This window comes from Strix uralensis, chromosome 2 (assembly GCF_047716275.1).
Source record: "Strix uralensis isolate ZFMK-TIS-50842 chromosome 2, bStrUra1, whole genome shotgun sequence".
In the NCBI taxonomy this organism is placed as follows: Eukaryota; Metazoa; Chordata; class Aves; order Strigiformes; family Strigidae; genus Strix; species Strix uralensis.
In genome coordinates this window covers 79716484-79733708 of record NC_133973.1, presented here as the reverse complement: position 1 = coordinate 79733708, position 17225 = coordinate 79716484, and the positions used below count along the sequence as shown (strand labels likewise).

At 41.5% G+C, this 17225-nt stretch overlaps 1 protein-coding gene across 1 annotated transcript in view; it reads left to right on the top strand.

The window, feature by feature from the left end:
- Nucleotides 1-7247: 7247 nt before the first annotated feature.
- Nucleotides 7248-17225, top strand: part of HS6ST3 (heparan sulfate 6-O-sulfotransferase 3) — a 324818-nt gene continuing 314840 nt past the window's right edge. Inside the window, exon 1 of the mRNA XM_074859406.1 lies at nucleotides 7248-7604. Coding sequence (XP_074715507.1) covers nucleotides 7321-7604 — 284 coding nt within the window. The 5' untranslated portion in view covers nucleotides 7248-7320. The remainder of the gene's footprint in view (nucleotides 7605-17225) is intronic.

The window sequence follows — 17225 nt, the reverse complement described above, 5'->3', positions numbered from 1 at the left end:
TGAAAGAAAGGTTCAGACTTGCAGACAGCTGTGAAAGCCAGATAGGGGTGCTAGAAGTTGAGCTTGATCTACCATTTGCAATGCTTTTCTCCATTTTCCATCTATATCCCACAGAGATCAGATGAAAGAGATGAAAGAGTCTGAGATCAAATACTACAGAAATCATTCCTTCCTCCTTGGAGAGGGAAACTTCTTGGAAGATTTTTTGTTGTTGCTGTTGGGACATTTTGTTTGTTTGGGGGTTTTTTTACATGACATCTCAAAGATTGAAAAGATGAACAAAAAAAGGAGGGAGGGGAGGCCTAGTTGATCATTTATAATATTATTTTAGATTTATTTCTCAGAACACACTGAAGTTTCTAGACTTCATACACAGTTGTAATGGGTATTTGGATCAAGTTAGACCATGTCTAATGCGTAGCACATCTAAAAGTCAATCCTGAAGGAAAAGACATGGCCTGCACAACTTTGAAAACCTTAGTAATTTGACTTCTAGACACAAGCAGAGGTTCTCGAGATAAACTGATAGTGGGATAAGTTATGTTTGTTCGGGACTTGCAAATTAAGGCCACCTGAAAGGAAGCGGCAGGTTTTTGTGTGATGGTAGGAGGAAGAAAATATCGCTGTGATGCATATCACCAGGTGGCAGTGTTACACAGTCTTGCAATTCCTATACCTTACTATATGAGAAGTTTTGGGGCCTTGGGAGGAATACTGATAGAGATACTCGTTAGTTTTTGCTAGGCAGAAGGAAGCATGTACCAGTTTCAGAAGAGACAGATCTCTCTCCGCATTGATCTTTCTGATCAGAATCAGTTCTTGGAAGGAAGTTGGAATGTGGGAACTTGGGCATTGACTTGGACACCTTAATCTTTAAACAAGGGAGTTTATTGCATGCTGTTAGACTGTTCTTTACTGGGAAAAACAAAAGACCATATGCATGTGCAGTAGTGATATCCTTCACATGATTGACAGTGACTGAGTCTGTAGCATTTCTACTTGTACCCGAATCTGGAAAAATAAATGTGGGTGTGGTACAGGTGACATGCCTTTGATCTGTAATAAGTCCACAAGAGTGGCTCTACACTCTAGAGTTTGCATCATAAATATTGCAGGATTCAAAAGGCTGATGGCTGGAAGGAATATGTGTAAGTACATCTAACTTCTGTGCACAGAGTGGAAATGGGAGAGCAATTTGCTGTGTCAGTCCTGCTAAATGCTTTCCTCAGGCTGTTTTCATGTTGCAGATTCTGCTTGTAGAGAGTATACATGAACAACCCTATGTTTAGGCTTTTGGGAATTACAAAAAAACACCCTGCATGTCATACTCTTTGCTTTCTCCCTTTGGTGCAGGACCAGCATTAGCTGCTAGTCATTTGATATTGCATCTTTCAATAACTGGGACATTTGTAACTCCACTTGAAGTATCTTCCCATTCACCAACTCTATCTGGCCATATCGTGAAGCTGCACACATCTTTTGAATGGCAACAGCAGCCAGAGGCTAATTTGCAGGCACTGGTCACACCCCACATCATCCTTGCTACAGTTCTAATTGTAGGTGGTTACCAGCAAGGCCCGCCATTGCTTGTCCCTAGTGCCACCCCATTCTCTAGGCAGTGGACTCCATTATGCCTCGTATGTGGCCCTACATGCCAGAGATTTTCTTTGCTAGCTAACATACTGTAACTTCAACCTGAGTTTTGTAATGTAACTTGACTATGCCACAGTACAAAAGGCAAGAGAGAACACAAATTTTTCTTCCTTAAATTAAGAACTTGAAAGGCTCAGGGGTGTTGTCGACATTAGTAAGTTAAACATGTTCAGGAACTTCCTTGGATACTGAGGTCAAATAGCATGACATGGTCTGACCTACACTGAAGTTGTAATCTTGGTCACTGAGTGCTGTTGGAAACGATTTCTGGAATGGTTTGACTCCCAAACTATGTCCAGGAATTGTTTGGGAGAGTGCTAGTTGGCACATGCCCAAACATGGTTAGATCCTTTTCTCATTCTTTACTCTGCTAGCTGCCCATGTTGCAAAGCCCAGGAATGATCTCTGGTGCAAGACCAAAAGATGACCAAGTTTATGTGGTAGAAAGGAGATCTACCTATAAATATCTAGTTTTGGCATTGATCTAAAAACTCTAGCTCAAAGTTTTCATAAATGTTCCTTTTCTGGGAAACTATCTTCCTAACAACTGTAACTAAAAGAAAAGGTATTGTAATAATTCTATGAGCAGCTATATGGTTTTAAACAAAAGAAAAATGACTAGAATGCTGAAAGTGACTTAAGATGTTCCAGTTGTCCTAGGTCAGTGTCTTACACAGGTGGAATTATGAATATTCAAAGCAGAATATAGCTGATCCCTTCTTTCAAAACACACAGCAATGTGTAAGGAATGACTTTCAGAAGCCGCTGCATATGGACTGGCACATACGAGACACTGACTGAAAACACTGCATTTATATTCTCTGCGTTCTGGCTAAAGGAAATAAAAGGGGGTCATAGGTTTAATAAAGTTATTACATCCAGAAAAAGAATGGCAAGCAGGAGAAGGGAAAATTAACAAGCCTCATAATGAATTGCAACTGTACAAGAAGATGGACTGGTGACAGTATAATGCATAAATTATTGTTTTAAAAGGAAGAATAAAGCACTCAGTGTGCCATTGAAATAGAAGGTTCAGTAAGTGCACATACTAAAATTTAATCTGACAAAAGATAAGGGAGGTTTATACTATAAACCTTGGAATAAATTAATCCCAGAGAGATGACTGAAGTTAGCATGAGTTTATTAATTTAACAATTTTTATCCTTGTGACAAGGGAGACACCTGGGACTTGCTGCACAATGAAAAATTGGTTTATTGGAAATCTCAACTGACTGCAAGTGTTGAAACAGCTCAGGTCAAGCCACGATAAATAATTTAAAGAAACCAGTGTGAGGTAGGTGTCACTGTAATTTTACATTAACAGATCTATTAGATATTAACCTTGTCAGACAGGTAATTGCTAAATGAAATCATACTTTTTGTACCTTTGCTTCATAATATCATTTGCTTACTCATGCATTTTGTGCAAACCTTGATGTTGGCACTGACACCGTTTCACATGCCCATTGCTTCAGACTAGCAAATACTGTGTTGACCTTTAAAATAAATGGTAAGTATGCCAATTTTTATTTTTAGCAACTCAGAAAATGTGTTGAGTGTTACCTCAGAATTGGCAAAGAGAAGGGGCATACTGTGTTGGAATTCTGAAATAATTTTGTGTGCACATTTTCACATGTCAGCATATCACTGGTAAAAATGACAGTAGAGTTGGCACGTAAATTTTAACAGGTGAAGGTATTCTGCCTGAAATTGTTACAAGGAATAGGTCATTTCAGGATTATTTTATTTGAATGCTCGGTGAACTCTGAGCTATGGATATTGGAGCATAGCATATTGGAGAATTATTATGTTAGAAATAAAAGAATTCTGAGTCTTACTCATAACTGGTTTATTTTGAAATCCACAGAAACTACATTCGTTTTGTAAGAGTATCTCAAAACTAGCTTGTAACTGGATTTTCCTTCTAGTTAAACTCCCTTTGGAGATTTACAGATGAGTTATATTTGAAAGGGAAAATGTTGGGATTGAACAATGTTTGCAATTTTTAGGGCTTCATTTTGAACCCAGTCGTGTTCTCATTAAATCAATGGAAACACGACTGTGTTCAAAATGACCCTTATCATCGCTTCATTGATGCTAAAGAGTTACAGCCATTGACCTCTAAAGAAACTAACTGATTTTATTAAAGCTTAATCCCACATGGCCTTGCACAGTAACATGGACATCTATAAAGAGAACATAAAATGCGACCAAATGAAAATGCTATATTCTCTGTGTAGGGATACCTAGCTTCTGCTGAGTATCATGAGACCCAGGTTCACGCTGGAGACCCCAACTGCTATTCAGACTGGGGCCACGTTCAGTATAACTTGGGGTGTAACTGCACACCCTGTATGCGATTGGGAAGAACTGGGTGGTGGTTGGATGTACTGTGGGTTGTGACTCTACATAAAGCATGGTCCACAAACCATCATTAAGAATATTAAAATCAATAAGTAAAAGCCTGTCTTTGAAAGCTGCACAAACACATTAATTCATGTGGGCCTGCAAGTACTTTTTGCTAGTTTCAGAAAAATGAGAGCTTTTTAAAAGCCAAGTTTTTCATCTAAACCTCATTATAAATATTTTTACTTCTCTTGTACATTCTTTCTGTCCAGTAAAAAATATTCTGTGCCAGTGTTTGTGAATCAGCAACTGTCTTGAGTAAGTTTAAATAAATAAGAATTTTTAATTTAACTGAAATTCACAATTTCCCTGTTTAGCAAATTTAGTTTTGATCTCCTTTTCATGGAGATGAAGGTACATGACAACAATCTGGTATTTAGTGAGAAAATCTTAAATTATAATAGCATTTCCGTATCCTACTAAAAATATTAAGCATTATAAGAGATACTTCAGTCTAAATCCTTTAGCAGTGCTTTTATTCCAAATACAAATTTACCTACACAAATCTTACTAGTGCTACTCTGTTACCAAAACAAGACTATATTTAACTTTGTCTTTGGTTTTTTGTTTGTTTGTTTTTTTTTTTTTGATGGTTGCTTGTTAGGTAATGAATAGGCTGAGGTGAGAAAAAAAATCCTTCTATATCTTACATGTATAAATATTTACATTTCTCTGGGATAGGCTTCCTGTCACCTAGTAAAAGAGAGAGGTTAAAAGGCAACCTCAGTAAGTCCACACTTGGGAGCACAGGGAGTCTGAAAGCAGGTGAGCCACGGTGGTGGGCAAAGCAGAGAAGAGAGTGAGGTCTCCCTAGAGAGAAGATGGATGCTCTGCTTCTCTCGCTGGCAAAGAACACGGTGAATTTTCCAAGACAAAAATGCCGTTTTCCACTTTGGTAAGAGTGAGTGGGTGCACACCTCTTGTCGTTATGGGAAGAAGACTGAACAGGTTCATTTCACAGCAGACTCTGCATCCTCTGCCAGAGGATGGAGGGATCGGGCTTCCAGTACCATGATGCATGGTTGTAGGAGGGTGAATTTCATGCAACCCATGTTGTTCTCCTTATGAAATTTCACTGAAGATGAAAGTGCATTTCTTTTGATGTCTTGGCAAGACCAGAGAATTGGATCATCTCAAACTTTTACCAGGGCAATACCTTAACAGTGCTGTGGGACCCTAGAACTGTGTATGTGTGGGTGGTACGTTCGTGTGTTTAGAGTCAGGTGGTGCATGCCATTGTTCTTGTGGTAGCAACATTTGGAACACAACTTTTACAGTTTTAACTCCTTTTGTTCAGACTATTTCCTGGTAATTTCTATTATTTCTGTCAAGATTTAATGGGAGCTGATAACACTCTTCCGAGAGTCCAAATACTCTTACTTTCTATATAAAAATATTTGGTTTAAAAACAATTGGCCCAACTATTTTTTTTAAATTTTAAAGTTAAATAGTCCCATGGGAAGGCACTACTCATCTGTTATCAGCCTTGCAGAGTTGTCTTTAGAGTTGAGCAAGAAAGTAGCTTTCGCACTGTCAGGTATCTAATTAATCCCTCAGTAAATAAAGGCAATCTGTAATTAAATAACTGAGTTGTGCAATCAGTTCTAACATGAAATGCTTTGCATATTAATATATTATAATCCAGAAGCAGTATGAGGCTTGTATTTGGATATGAAGTGTTTGTAACAGACTTTTAAAAGTACAGAGAACTCATTGCAGACAAAACAGCATTTTTTTGACAAAACTCAGCTAAGTGTGACCTGTAAGCTAAAGATTTGAATCTCTATTAAAAAAATAGTTTTCAATAGGGAAAGCAACACAGCTTCAGACTGATGGTGGTTGTAAATACGTGAACAGGCTTGAAAAATCAACTTTTGAAACTTTAATAAAGTAGCTGCTGGGGTATCAATGTTACTGCCTCGGGGAGATAAAGTTTCCCACAGTCAGTTCAGCATTTGGGACTTTGTGCTTTGAAGATCACAAGAACCAACAGCTCTGCTCATCATTTAATGTACAATTAGTTAATCTGTGTAGCAGTCAGTGCTGTCCGACCTAGTGGTATGAAAAACGTAAGCACTGGGGTTATAAAGACGGTCTTGAAACCGCAAACGGTACAAGACACAGACACACACACCCCCACAAGCGAAAATAACGGGATATGAAGGAGTGTAAAACAAAAAACCTCACGTGAGCGATCCCCGCCTCACTCCTGAGGCGTCGCGGCGAACCGCACAGGACCGGGGGGGCGGGGTGGGGGCCGCGTGCTGGGACCGGCTCGGCTCCGCGCGACTCCGCTGGCGCCCCTTCCCGCGGGCAGCAGCCGCAGGATCCCGGCTCACCTGGCGGAGCCCCCTTGTCTATCTTATTAGCTGCCTTCCGCTCCGCCCCCGACGCCTCATTGGCTGCTTCCGCCACCCTCCACCCGCGCGCTATCGGTCTCCGTCCGATACCTGGAGGGGAGCGAGGAGCGACACCCACCACCCCCGTTTACTCGCCGCCCGCTCTCATTGGCGGTGGGGCCGGCATGCTAGGCCTGCCCATTGGCTGCTCGGGCGGCCGGCTTTACCCCGATTGGCTGGCGGGCGGGGGCCGCCCCGCCCGGCCGGGGGCCGAGCGGTGTGTTTGGGCTGGAGAGTTGCCGGCGGAGCGGACTCGCGAGCTGCTGCCGCTGCCCGGCAGCGTGTGCCGGGGACAGCGCGAGGCGCTCCCGCGGTGGCGCCTTCCCCCACCCCCCTCCTTCGCCTCAGCCGCGGGATGGCCGCCTCGGGCGGGCTGGAGCGCGGCCCGCCGCGCTGAGCGGAGCGGAGCGGGAGAGCGGAGCGGAGGGAGCCAGTCAGCCGCGGCCGCCTGCGAGGACCATGCCGTCGGGAAGGCAGTCGGGCGCCCCTCGGCTGCGGGATCCGACCGGGGCGGCCGCCCCCTCAGCAGCGCCCGGCAGCGCCTAAGCCGGCCCCGCGCCCCCCGCGCCTCGCCATGGACGAGCGCTTCAACAGGTGGCTGCTGCCGCCGCTGCTGGCGCTGCTCTTCTTGCTCATCGTCTACCAGTACGTGTCGCCCGCCTGCCCCGGCGCCGCCTGCCCCCGCCGCCCGCCGGCCTCCGCCGCCCGCCGTGGGGGGGGCCCGGCGGAGCGGGAGGAGGAGGAGGCGGCGGCAGCGGGCGCCGCGGAGGAGGAGGAGGAGGCGGCGGCGGCGCTGCCGCCGCGGCTGGCGGCCAAGTTCCCGTTCGCGCGGGGGGAGCTGTGCCGGCGGGTGCGGTTCGACATGCGGGGTCGCGACGTGATCGTCTTCCTCCACATCCAGAAGACGGGCGGCACCACCTTCGGGCGGCACCTGGTGCGCAACATCCGCCTGGAGCAGCCCTGCTACTGCCGGGCCGGGCAGAAGAAGTGCGCCTGCCACCGCCCGGGCGGCGACAAGGACACCTGGCTCTTCTCCCGCTTCTCCACCGGCTGGAGCTGCGGGCTGCACGCCGACTGGACCGAGCTCACCAGCTGCGTGCCCGCCGCCATGGAGCGCCGCGGCTGCGCCGGCAACCGCACCCTCAGGTCAGTACCGGCCGCGGGGAGAGGCGAGGGGGCGGGGGCAGCCCGCCCGGGCGGGGGTCGGCACACGCCTGCTCCGAGGTCTCGCTGTGGGGCTTGATTTCCACCCGCTCGAGATGTGATCCCACCCTTCCCAGCGCGAGGGGAAGGCTCCCTCTTGAGCGGGTCCCGCTCTCCAGCAATTTGGCAGGAATTGTCCGCTGCCGCCGTCATTAAGAAGCAAACGGGGATGAGAAGAAAAAAAAAAAAAAAAGCTTATCTCCCAGAGGAGGTGAAGGTTTGGGCTGTTCCCCTCCCTGTTACCTGTAGCGCATTCGCTTCGTCTCAGATTTGTGCCGATTCCACGTAGCGCGTATGCAGCCGCCTTTCGTAGGGGTTAGCGCGAGAGGAACTGCACCCGGTTTTATGCAAGTTTCTCCTATTTGTCCTTTTGAAACTTGTTTTTAACAAAACGCTACACTCTTCTGCGTAAGAAGAGTGCCTCTGCAGAACCTAATGGATCGCTGCAGCTGCTGAATGCTGTAACTAGTGGAGTCTGAAGTATCCAGAAGCCCCGAAACTCTCTTTTTCCCGTGTTTCTCGTTGGCAGACAGACCGGTTCCCTGCTTCCCGTTGTGCACCGATCGCTCGCTCTATGTGCGAGCTGAAAGTCAGGAGACGAGGTGCGCCGAGCTCTGTGCAGGGAACGCAGTGCTCGCAGAAACCACACTCTTAGTGTTCTTTTGATGATCAGATGACAGTGGAAAACTTCTGAATTTGGTGTGCATGCTGCCTCTCCGCATGTTATCTTGTATTGCGCTTTTGTTGGGTCTTGCGAAAGATCCTCTTTCGATACGAGATAGCTCTAGGTGATTCAGTAAGTTTTGGGCTTTGTTCTGATGTATTTATCATTAAATCAGATTTTCCTGCTAATATTAGATCCTGCCTTTATTTGCATCATAGACTTTGAACATGTGTGGTAAGAAGTTATGAGCTGAATTATCTCTTAAACCTTTGCACTATAATGATTGTGACTTCAACATCTGTAAAACATTTAGGAAAAATGCATTTTTTTGTTATGTAGTTTTCCAGATAACTTAGGTTCTTTCATTTTGCTACCATTTTGAGTCTGCAAACTCTAAATTTTTAGTAGGACCACTCACACATTGTGTTTTGTGTCTTGTCATTTAAAAACACATTACATTCCATGACATACGTGGACTCACTTTCACAGGGCCTATTCATCAAGGTGACAGAGTTGATTATTGTTGTTGAACAATTTGAAGATTACTTGATGTGAGCATGAAAGGCCTTCCCATGCTGCAAAGGTAGTCACATTTGTCATAACTCCATTCAGGATAATTTGAATTTGTCAGTGGTTATGGACTTGGACTGTACTTGAAGAATACTGTTAAGGTAATTCATACAATTTTGTGAAAAGTGTTTAGTTGAAGATAAAATGTATGTGTGTGATCATGGAAGGGAAGTGCTATGAATGTCTTCAAGGGCAGAATAACTTGGTGGTAACTGTACGGCTGTAAGAAATATTCAGTAAACTTGTAGTGTAAACCAGAGAGGGAAGGAGTAAGAGTAACACTTGTAGAAATGTCTGAAAATACATAATCTGCCACCAAAGTGCTCTTTCTTTTTTTTTCCTCTCATGAAGAATATTAGTAGCCAAATAACTGAGCGTTAAATTGAACTGCAAAGATTATGAATAAGCAGTAACACTGGAGCAGTGGCTTCAGTACTTTTAAATAAAAACATGACTATATTAAGTACATTTAAAACTGAGTTGAATTACAAAGTAGGTCAGTAGTTATTCAGTGGATAATTAGTGTTTTGATTGAAGAAAGACATGTAGTGACATTTCACTGTTACATCTGAATAGTATTTTCTTAAATTTTTCTTTAGTTATTGAATGGTTTGGTTAGTGTGATTCTTGATTTGTCTTTACGTGAGTGAGGAAAAGTGTTGTGAATGATTATTTGTTGCATCGTTCTAATACTCATTCCTTCTTGTATTATATCCTGTGCTGGACAGACACCTTTTCATTTTTCCCTTTGTTTTCGCTTTATAATCAGGTGCTTTGACTTCAGTTTTTCAAGGAGCTGTAAAACGAATAACCCCGAAGTATGGATTGTCTCTGTTGTGAATGCCTTTTGGTAGAGTTGGAATCAAGCCTAAAATACTTTGCTGGAGGACTGTACTATTAGAGGCATGCATCCAAGTTCTTTTTTTTTTAATATCTGAACAGGGAATTGAGAATGAGGAGACTCATTCATAGGCAAAAAACTAGCATATGAGTCCAATGTAAAGCATACTGATTATTTTTATGTCATCCTTTAAAGCTTCTGAATGTATTTAAGGCATTAGGCTTCCTCAAATAGTTCAACTTTTCTACTTTTCAGCTATGGAGTCAGAAAATCAGGCTAAATTGGCTGAATATTCGACAATGAATTTTTTTGTGGCTAGGAGGGCAGCAGGACAAACCATACTATTTGGTACTGAGGTGTTTGATCTCTTGTGCCATATATTTGGTACGGTGAGGATGATGTTAGCTGTATTTTGGATTTATTTTTTTTGTTTCCCCTTGTAGCAGGTTGTTAATATAATCTGTTCTTTCAGATCTCTATATATGTAGCCTGTCTTTTACTACATACAGGGAATAAGGGATTTAGAGTATAAATCCCTACATTCTGAAAATTTGCTTCTTAGAGGCTGGTAATAGTGTAACGTTGGCATTTTGAAGTCTCAGGTCCCAGGAAGGCTCACAGGGTAGAGGTTGCTGCTGTGGCCCAGCAATTTGAACTCTAAGCCCAAGCAACAGCTCTAATTACGATGTTACTGGACCTTTACTTCTGCGTGACTTAACAGTATGAAGTGTCCTGTGCCTTTGTCCTAACTTCGGTACCTCAGTGTGAAAAGTTGTTTGTTGTCAATTTTTGGATGCTGTTGTGAAGCTGTAGAACTACCTTTTTTGTTCAGAATCAAATTTACTCTTTTGAATGACATTACTTTGAAAAAACAAACTAACAACTTTTGACTTTTCTTCAAACATTTGTGTATGTTTTAATTTTCAGGATGTTCTGCTTACATACCTGCTTAAGTCTTTACAGAGGCAGGCTATTAATTTTTTTATACTAATGTATAGCTTCCACTTTTACAGACGTTTCTGTCTGGATAGTGAAGCTATTGAGGAGGGTATGCAGCTGATGAAGTTTTAGATTAAATTCTTATTAGTGTAGTTTTCAGCACAACATTTCAAATAATTAGTGTTATTAAAGCAGTGGGACTCTTCCCATGAAGATGCAGTTAAGTTCACATGGAAGTTCTTGCATCAGTAGCATACACCCCCCCCCACCCCCCCACCCCCCATTTAACAGGAGAGTTACTGCTGTGCATTGTGTCTACAACTTTGGTTATTTACTCTTCCTTATAAAAATGGCTGTTACAACAGAAAGTAACCGAGACTGGTGTGGAATCTTTGGGGTTTTTTTTAAGGAACAGTCTTTTGTGTATTTGCTTTGCCCTCTCTTGAAGTCATTGAAGTTGATGATGCTTGTGTTTAGCTCCACCTCTGGAACTTGGCTTTCCTTCAGAGATGCCAAGAATTGGACTATGGAGCCTTAGCCAACATTGCTCGAGGAAAGAAAGGGAAGAGCAATGTTGTTAGATGTCTAACCTGGGATGCCAGGGGAAAGTTGGTCTCAGGCCAGAGCAAGTGACGTTAGGCTGCCTCTGTAGACACTGGGGAGAAACAGAATAATACAGGCAGCCCTTTGGAGGGTCTAAGACATGTCTGAGATGTGCTGAATTGTCTTCTGGAGGGGCAGTTCTTCCTTTCACTGATTAAAAGGGAGGACTGGAGTGGCTAATTGGGACTTGGTGTCTAAAATTAGATGAGAAGAATTCCCTATCTAATGTTGCAGAGACATTGTCCAAACTGATTATCTGTCTCTTAGCCTACCAGGTAAAACCAGGTGTGTGAGGTAGGGCTTGCTTTGCCTTTCTACTCTGAGGGATTGAGAGGGGACCTTAGAAGTCCTAATCAAGGCACATTTTCTTCCCCTTGCTGCTGCGCCTGCAATATCATTCATAATTATTCATTATTATTTATTACAAGTTTGATTAAACTAGGAAGGTAATCTTTTAAACTACACACTTGAAACACTTGAAAGAACACCTCATTGAAAGTGTTGTCTAATTTTCTTACATGAAACAGTGAAATCAGTCTAATTCTGTAAACCCCATGAGCTTTATTATCAGTGCAGTTTAGTCTTCGAAACTATTGATTTTCATTAATTTGCTTCCATTATATTCTCCATTTCCTCATGTCTGTTTAACTTACTGTGTGCTCAGTTATTCTATGGAAGGATAAATCATCAGTAAACCCATGAGTCATGGAATTGGGAGACTTGAATAGAAACTATTAGTAGCATTCGTTTTTCTTAGGCAGTCCTTTATTGGACTGAGTGTTTTTAAAACTCTAGCAATAACAGAGTGTAAGATGGACTCTGTTCTTTGCAACCATGGTAACTATGTGATCATCATAATAATGTAAGAGTGTTAATTGAAAATTAAGACTCTGCTGAAGGTACTGGAGAGAAGAGGATAAAGTCACAAATGTTTAAACTGAGAAAATGCACAAATTCTCTACCATTCCTTGGTATCTTCTACTGAAATGAATGTTAGTGCCAGTAAACTCTATGTAGTGTTTTTTTTAATAAATGTAGGAAACAACAAGGATTAAACAATTTCCTGAGGTCCTGCTACTGACAATCTGTTTTTTCTTTTTTACTTCCTTAACTGTCTTCAATGTTTGGTGCTTTAAAAGAACCTTGGTAATCCACACAAGGGTTTCATTGCCCTTATTACTGGAAAGTGGTGTTGTCTTTGCCCAGTGGTTAGTGTGAATCTTACTAACTTCAGTTTTAAGCACATTGCATCTTCTCTGTTTGAGCAACTTAGAACAAATTGATACCCTTTTCTCTGCAGTAGCCTACTAGGTACTTTGTTTCTTAGGAAGTTCTCTTTCAACCTTCCCTTCTTAAAAAGTAACTGAATCCAGCTTATTCTGTATTTATTGTAGGCCATTCTTCATGTTCCTCCTCTTTGGATTTGTGTCAGTTGTTTTCTTGAAACGTGATGGCTCAGTGGTGGTACAGTATTTCATCTATAAGTGTAGTACAAAGTGCAGCAAAAACTGCTTATTCTGAAAGTTGTGCTTGTGGTTGTACACTTCAGTGATGTTTGCCTATTTTGCAGTTGCCTGACATTGACTGTTCAGTTTGGGATTTAAATAGTATTAATTTTCTTAAAGAATACTACTTATATTTCCCATTGTCTTTTTGTATGTGTTTTGTGCTCATCCCCACTGGATTTCATTCTCTCTTTAATTTGTAAAATTGATTTAAATTTTAATTTTGTCCTTCCTAGCTTTTCATCATTGGCATATTTAATAAATGTGTTTTGTATTCAGCATCCACGTTGTTGATGCAAACATTGAATAGAATTAAATCCCTTTGTAATAAACCTTTTGTTTGATGCAACTCTCAGAATTACTTTCCAGGGACTTCTCCCGCTGCCACATTACACTTTTTTCCCCAAACCGTGTTTTCTCTGGCTTATGACATTGACTTTAGACAACATTCCCAATCATGCTTCTTAATTTTTTTATTTAAAGAAGCATTTCCTTCCTACTGTTCCTATTTGAAGTCAATCACTGTATTTTAGAGGGAAGTTAGACTGATTTGACACAACTTGACTGAGATAGTAATGCTGTTTGCTAATCTTTTCTCCTATGCATTTAAAGATAACTTGTCTTAGAACTTGTGACAACAACTAGCAACTCCTTAACTACTTGTTGCACTGTACTTGTCTCCTGTGAGATTTCCTCTGCCCATTGTAGGAGATAAATGATTGATGGGGACAGAACTTCTCAGCAGCAGGCCTGTCAGCTCTGGAAAACTTGACCCAAAGGCAAGTCTTGTCTTCAGACTTTTGAAGCTGCTGCAATAAAACTCAGCAGATTGCCTACAAAGATGACCAGAACTCATGTTTACTGTTAAGTGCCAGTATTGATAAAAGTGGTCAGCGCTAATTTAATTGGGAATCAATTGTTCTTATTTGCCCATCATTGTAATTTTACACAGATAACTGTGAAACTTAGTAAGTTTTGAGACAGGGAGGTGCATTTTATGAAAATGATCACCTGAGCAGCAGTTCTAGTTGTCTGGAAGATAACTTAGTGATTTACCTGAGCAAATTTGCTTGCTCCTTTCATGCAGACCTTGCTGCTTCCTTTTTAATCTAGTTTAATGTATCATGTAGGGGTGGGTTTTTGGCTTCTTCTGGTATTTTATTCTGGAAAATAGACTGTCTAAAAAGATTTTCTTTAAAATGAAGGAGCTATTTTCTTCTTTATGCAGGAGCCAGGCAGAGAAACCCTGGGGGGAAAAAAAGAGAGTGGAAGTGTCAGTAGCATCCCCCAGGGCTTTACAGTGTTATAAGATGTAGCAGCTGTTGCAACTCTCTTGTGTTGTTAAGATGCTTTTTAAATTTCTATTAACTAGCTGCCTAATTTATAGTAATTTCCAATCCTCTTGAACAGGATACCACTCAAATTCTTACGTAGCTTTGGGGTATGTATTGGTTTGAGGTGCAATAGGAAAAGTTACTGTGTAAGTGAGAAAAGTTGCTGTGTAATGCCATTCCGCTGATGGAGATTAAATCTGTAGACCCTGCCAGTGGCAAAAATAGGGATAAGCTTAGTCTTGATTTTTTTTTTTTGAGAACTCTTTGTGGAGGAAGAAGAAAAATCTCTGCCAGTTCAGCTCTAGTGATCACAGAGAAGCTCAATGGAAAGTGTAGAGAGCTGGTTGAACTGAATGATTCCTTCCTTCAGGTGTGTTGGCAGTTTTCATGTATTGCCTTCTAAGCAAGAGTAAAACATTTCCTCCCAGAGTTTGGTGCAGCTGTGGTGAATTGAGCTAATAAAGACTCTGCTGCTCACTGTGCAGAATGAGATCTGATTAAAGCAAGGGAACCTGTATTCTTTAATCTATTTAGTATTGCATTCAACTTGCTGCCTGATCTCTGGAAGTATCTATAACCCCAACTTCTAGTGCTAAACTACATTGGATGTCTTAATGTTCCTGGTTGCCTAAGAAGGTAACTTAAATTCCCTTCAAAGTTCTGTTATTGCTGAACAAGGTTTTCAAACATTGTGTAGGAGGCTGATTGTATGAATTAAGGGTCTAATTTGGACTGCTGTTACGGTAATGATTCAGCCTTGAAACAACTACTAATTTAGGGGGAGAAAATTAACAGAATTATTCTGTGATTTTATTCAAGATGGCATGGATCTTCTTTCAGACCAAATTCTAGAGTGGCAAAAATCAGTAACTCTTTAAAGTACTTGTGGTCTGTTATATGATCAGTGTGCAAGATCTTAATATATATTGAATAAAAAAATATAAAATTGGTTCTTGTAAGGACAGGGCCTTTTATCTTCAAGCTCTGAGGACTTCGGTTCTGCTATGAAGCGTACCATTAGGTAGCCTCGTGGATACTTCTACAAAGATCTGGAGTTTGGCCCACAGCTTAGTCATCTTAGAAGTGGGGGACTGGCTTTTAAGTAATGGCTTAAACTTATGGCTTAATCCCCTTCTTTTCTTTAAAAATCATTAATCTCTTAGAAAATGGTTGATGTAAAGTGGATTTTGGACATATTAGAAGTGTTGCATTAATACAGTTGTATGTCAGCTGTGAAAAGTGATTAATGCAGGTTAAAGTGTGGCTCTGGGTGTCTACAAACTGACAGATTCCAAACATCCTGGCTTAGTAGTGGGGAAACTTTGAATGACATGAAGAATAATGTTGGGGTGGGAAAAACAATGACCAAATGCAACTTCAATTTCCAAAGTCAAAATAATGAAGGATTGATGAAGGAAACGATGATATTCATAATTGACTTAAGAGTATACTTCCCAGAACTGGGAAGTAACTTGACCTTGATGAAAAGGCTGACCACATGGTCCTGGGTGCTGTTTGGTACTAGAAGGAAATGGCCCCTTCAGGATGTTAGAGTATGTGGAGGAGCCAGCCTCTCTGAGATGAGTTACTTTCTGCAAACAATTAAACTTAAAAGTGAGGTGAGTGAAAGAAGGAGGCACAGAACACTAATCATAAATACATTTTTTTTTCCAAATTCTCACCTAAAGTCTAATAATGTCAATGGAAAGAGCTTGCCAACTTACAGATTTCCATTTGTAAGATTTGGGCATACTATTATTATAAATATATGTTAAATGAAATTTTAGAGGTTGCAATGTAGGAAAAAGCTTCATTTTTTTTAATCAGGTAGCCTATTTCTAACTTGTTTTTTGAGCTGGATTTTGTTCAAGTAGCAAATACATTTGTATCTCGGTGTTTGTGTATTTTCACACTCAAAAGTAACTCCTTGCAATTTTTGACTTTATTTCCATGTGTCTTTGCACACAGGCTAGGCTGAGAATGTGGGGGTAGGTGGAATAGCAACTTATGGTGCTTTCTTGAGGAACTCCTCAGAGTAAGAGGAGAAAGAGGAGAAGCAGCGTAGGAATAAACTGTGAGCCCACAGTGAGAGCAAAGTCTGGAAGACAGCAGAAGAGAGCAGGGAGCAGAAGTAAAGTTAGTCTTGCGAGGTAAAGGAAGGGTCAAAATTATGCAATTTGAAAGTCCATTTTTTTTTCCAGATAAAACTTAGTTTAGGGTTTAAAGCTCTCCATATGTTATTATACTTTCTGGAAAAGAAAGATGTGGACATAATAAGAAACTTCAAGTACTAGCTAGGTTGAGCTCCTGTCCTACATAGGTCTTTTCTTTTTTTGGCATAGGTTTCTCAAGTCAGATAAGTGTTGTAATAAGAAACCCAAACTTAAATTAAACATCTTCGGCTCCTACGCTGTAAATCACCAGTAGCACAGTTGCCATGTAATATTTTCATCTAGACCTTAATTTTTAGTGATGGGAGTAGGACCATTATTTTCCAAGAAGCTTCAGTGTGAGTGATGAATAACTTCTGTAACTGCAGAAACTTTGTTTTCATGCTGGAAAAGCCTGTCAGACTAAAGCTGAATCTTTTCTGTTGCTGACTTAACAAGGTTCAGATGAGAAGAGTAGCTTTATGAAATACTTTATGTTGTTCTCTACTACTAGTCATTTGGGTTTATTATGGAATCATGTATGTAGGAAGGGACCTCTGGCAGTCATTTAACTCAAACACCTGCTCAAAAGTCAGTCTAACTACAGCAGGTTGCTCTGGGCTTTGCCCAGAATTTTGAGTAACTTCAAGGACAGATATGCCACAGTGTCTCTGAGCAACCTCTTCCAGTGTTTGACCATGCTCAGGGGAAGAGAGCTTTTCTCACCTAGCTGAAATTTCCCATTTCCCAAATCATGTTCATTTCTTCCTGTCTTATCACTGTGTGCATCCAAAAATAGTCTGGTTATGACTTCCCTGTATGCTCCCACATGAAACTTGAACAGAGTAATAAGGTCTACCTGGTTGCTGCCTTGTTCCCAGATTGAACAAACCTAGCTTACTCAGCCACTCCTTATGTATCATATGTTCCAGCTCCTTGATGGTCTTGTCAGCCCTCT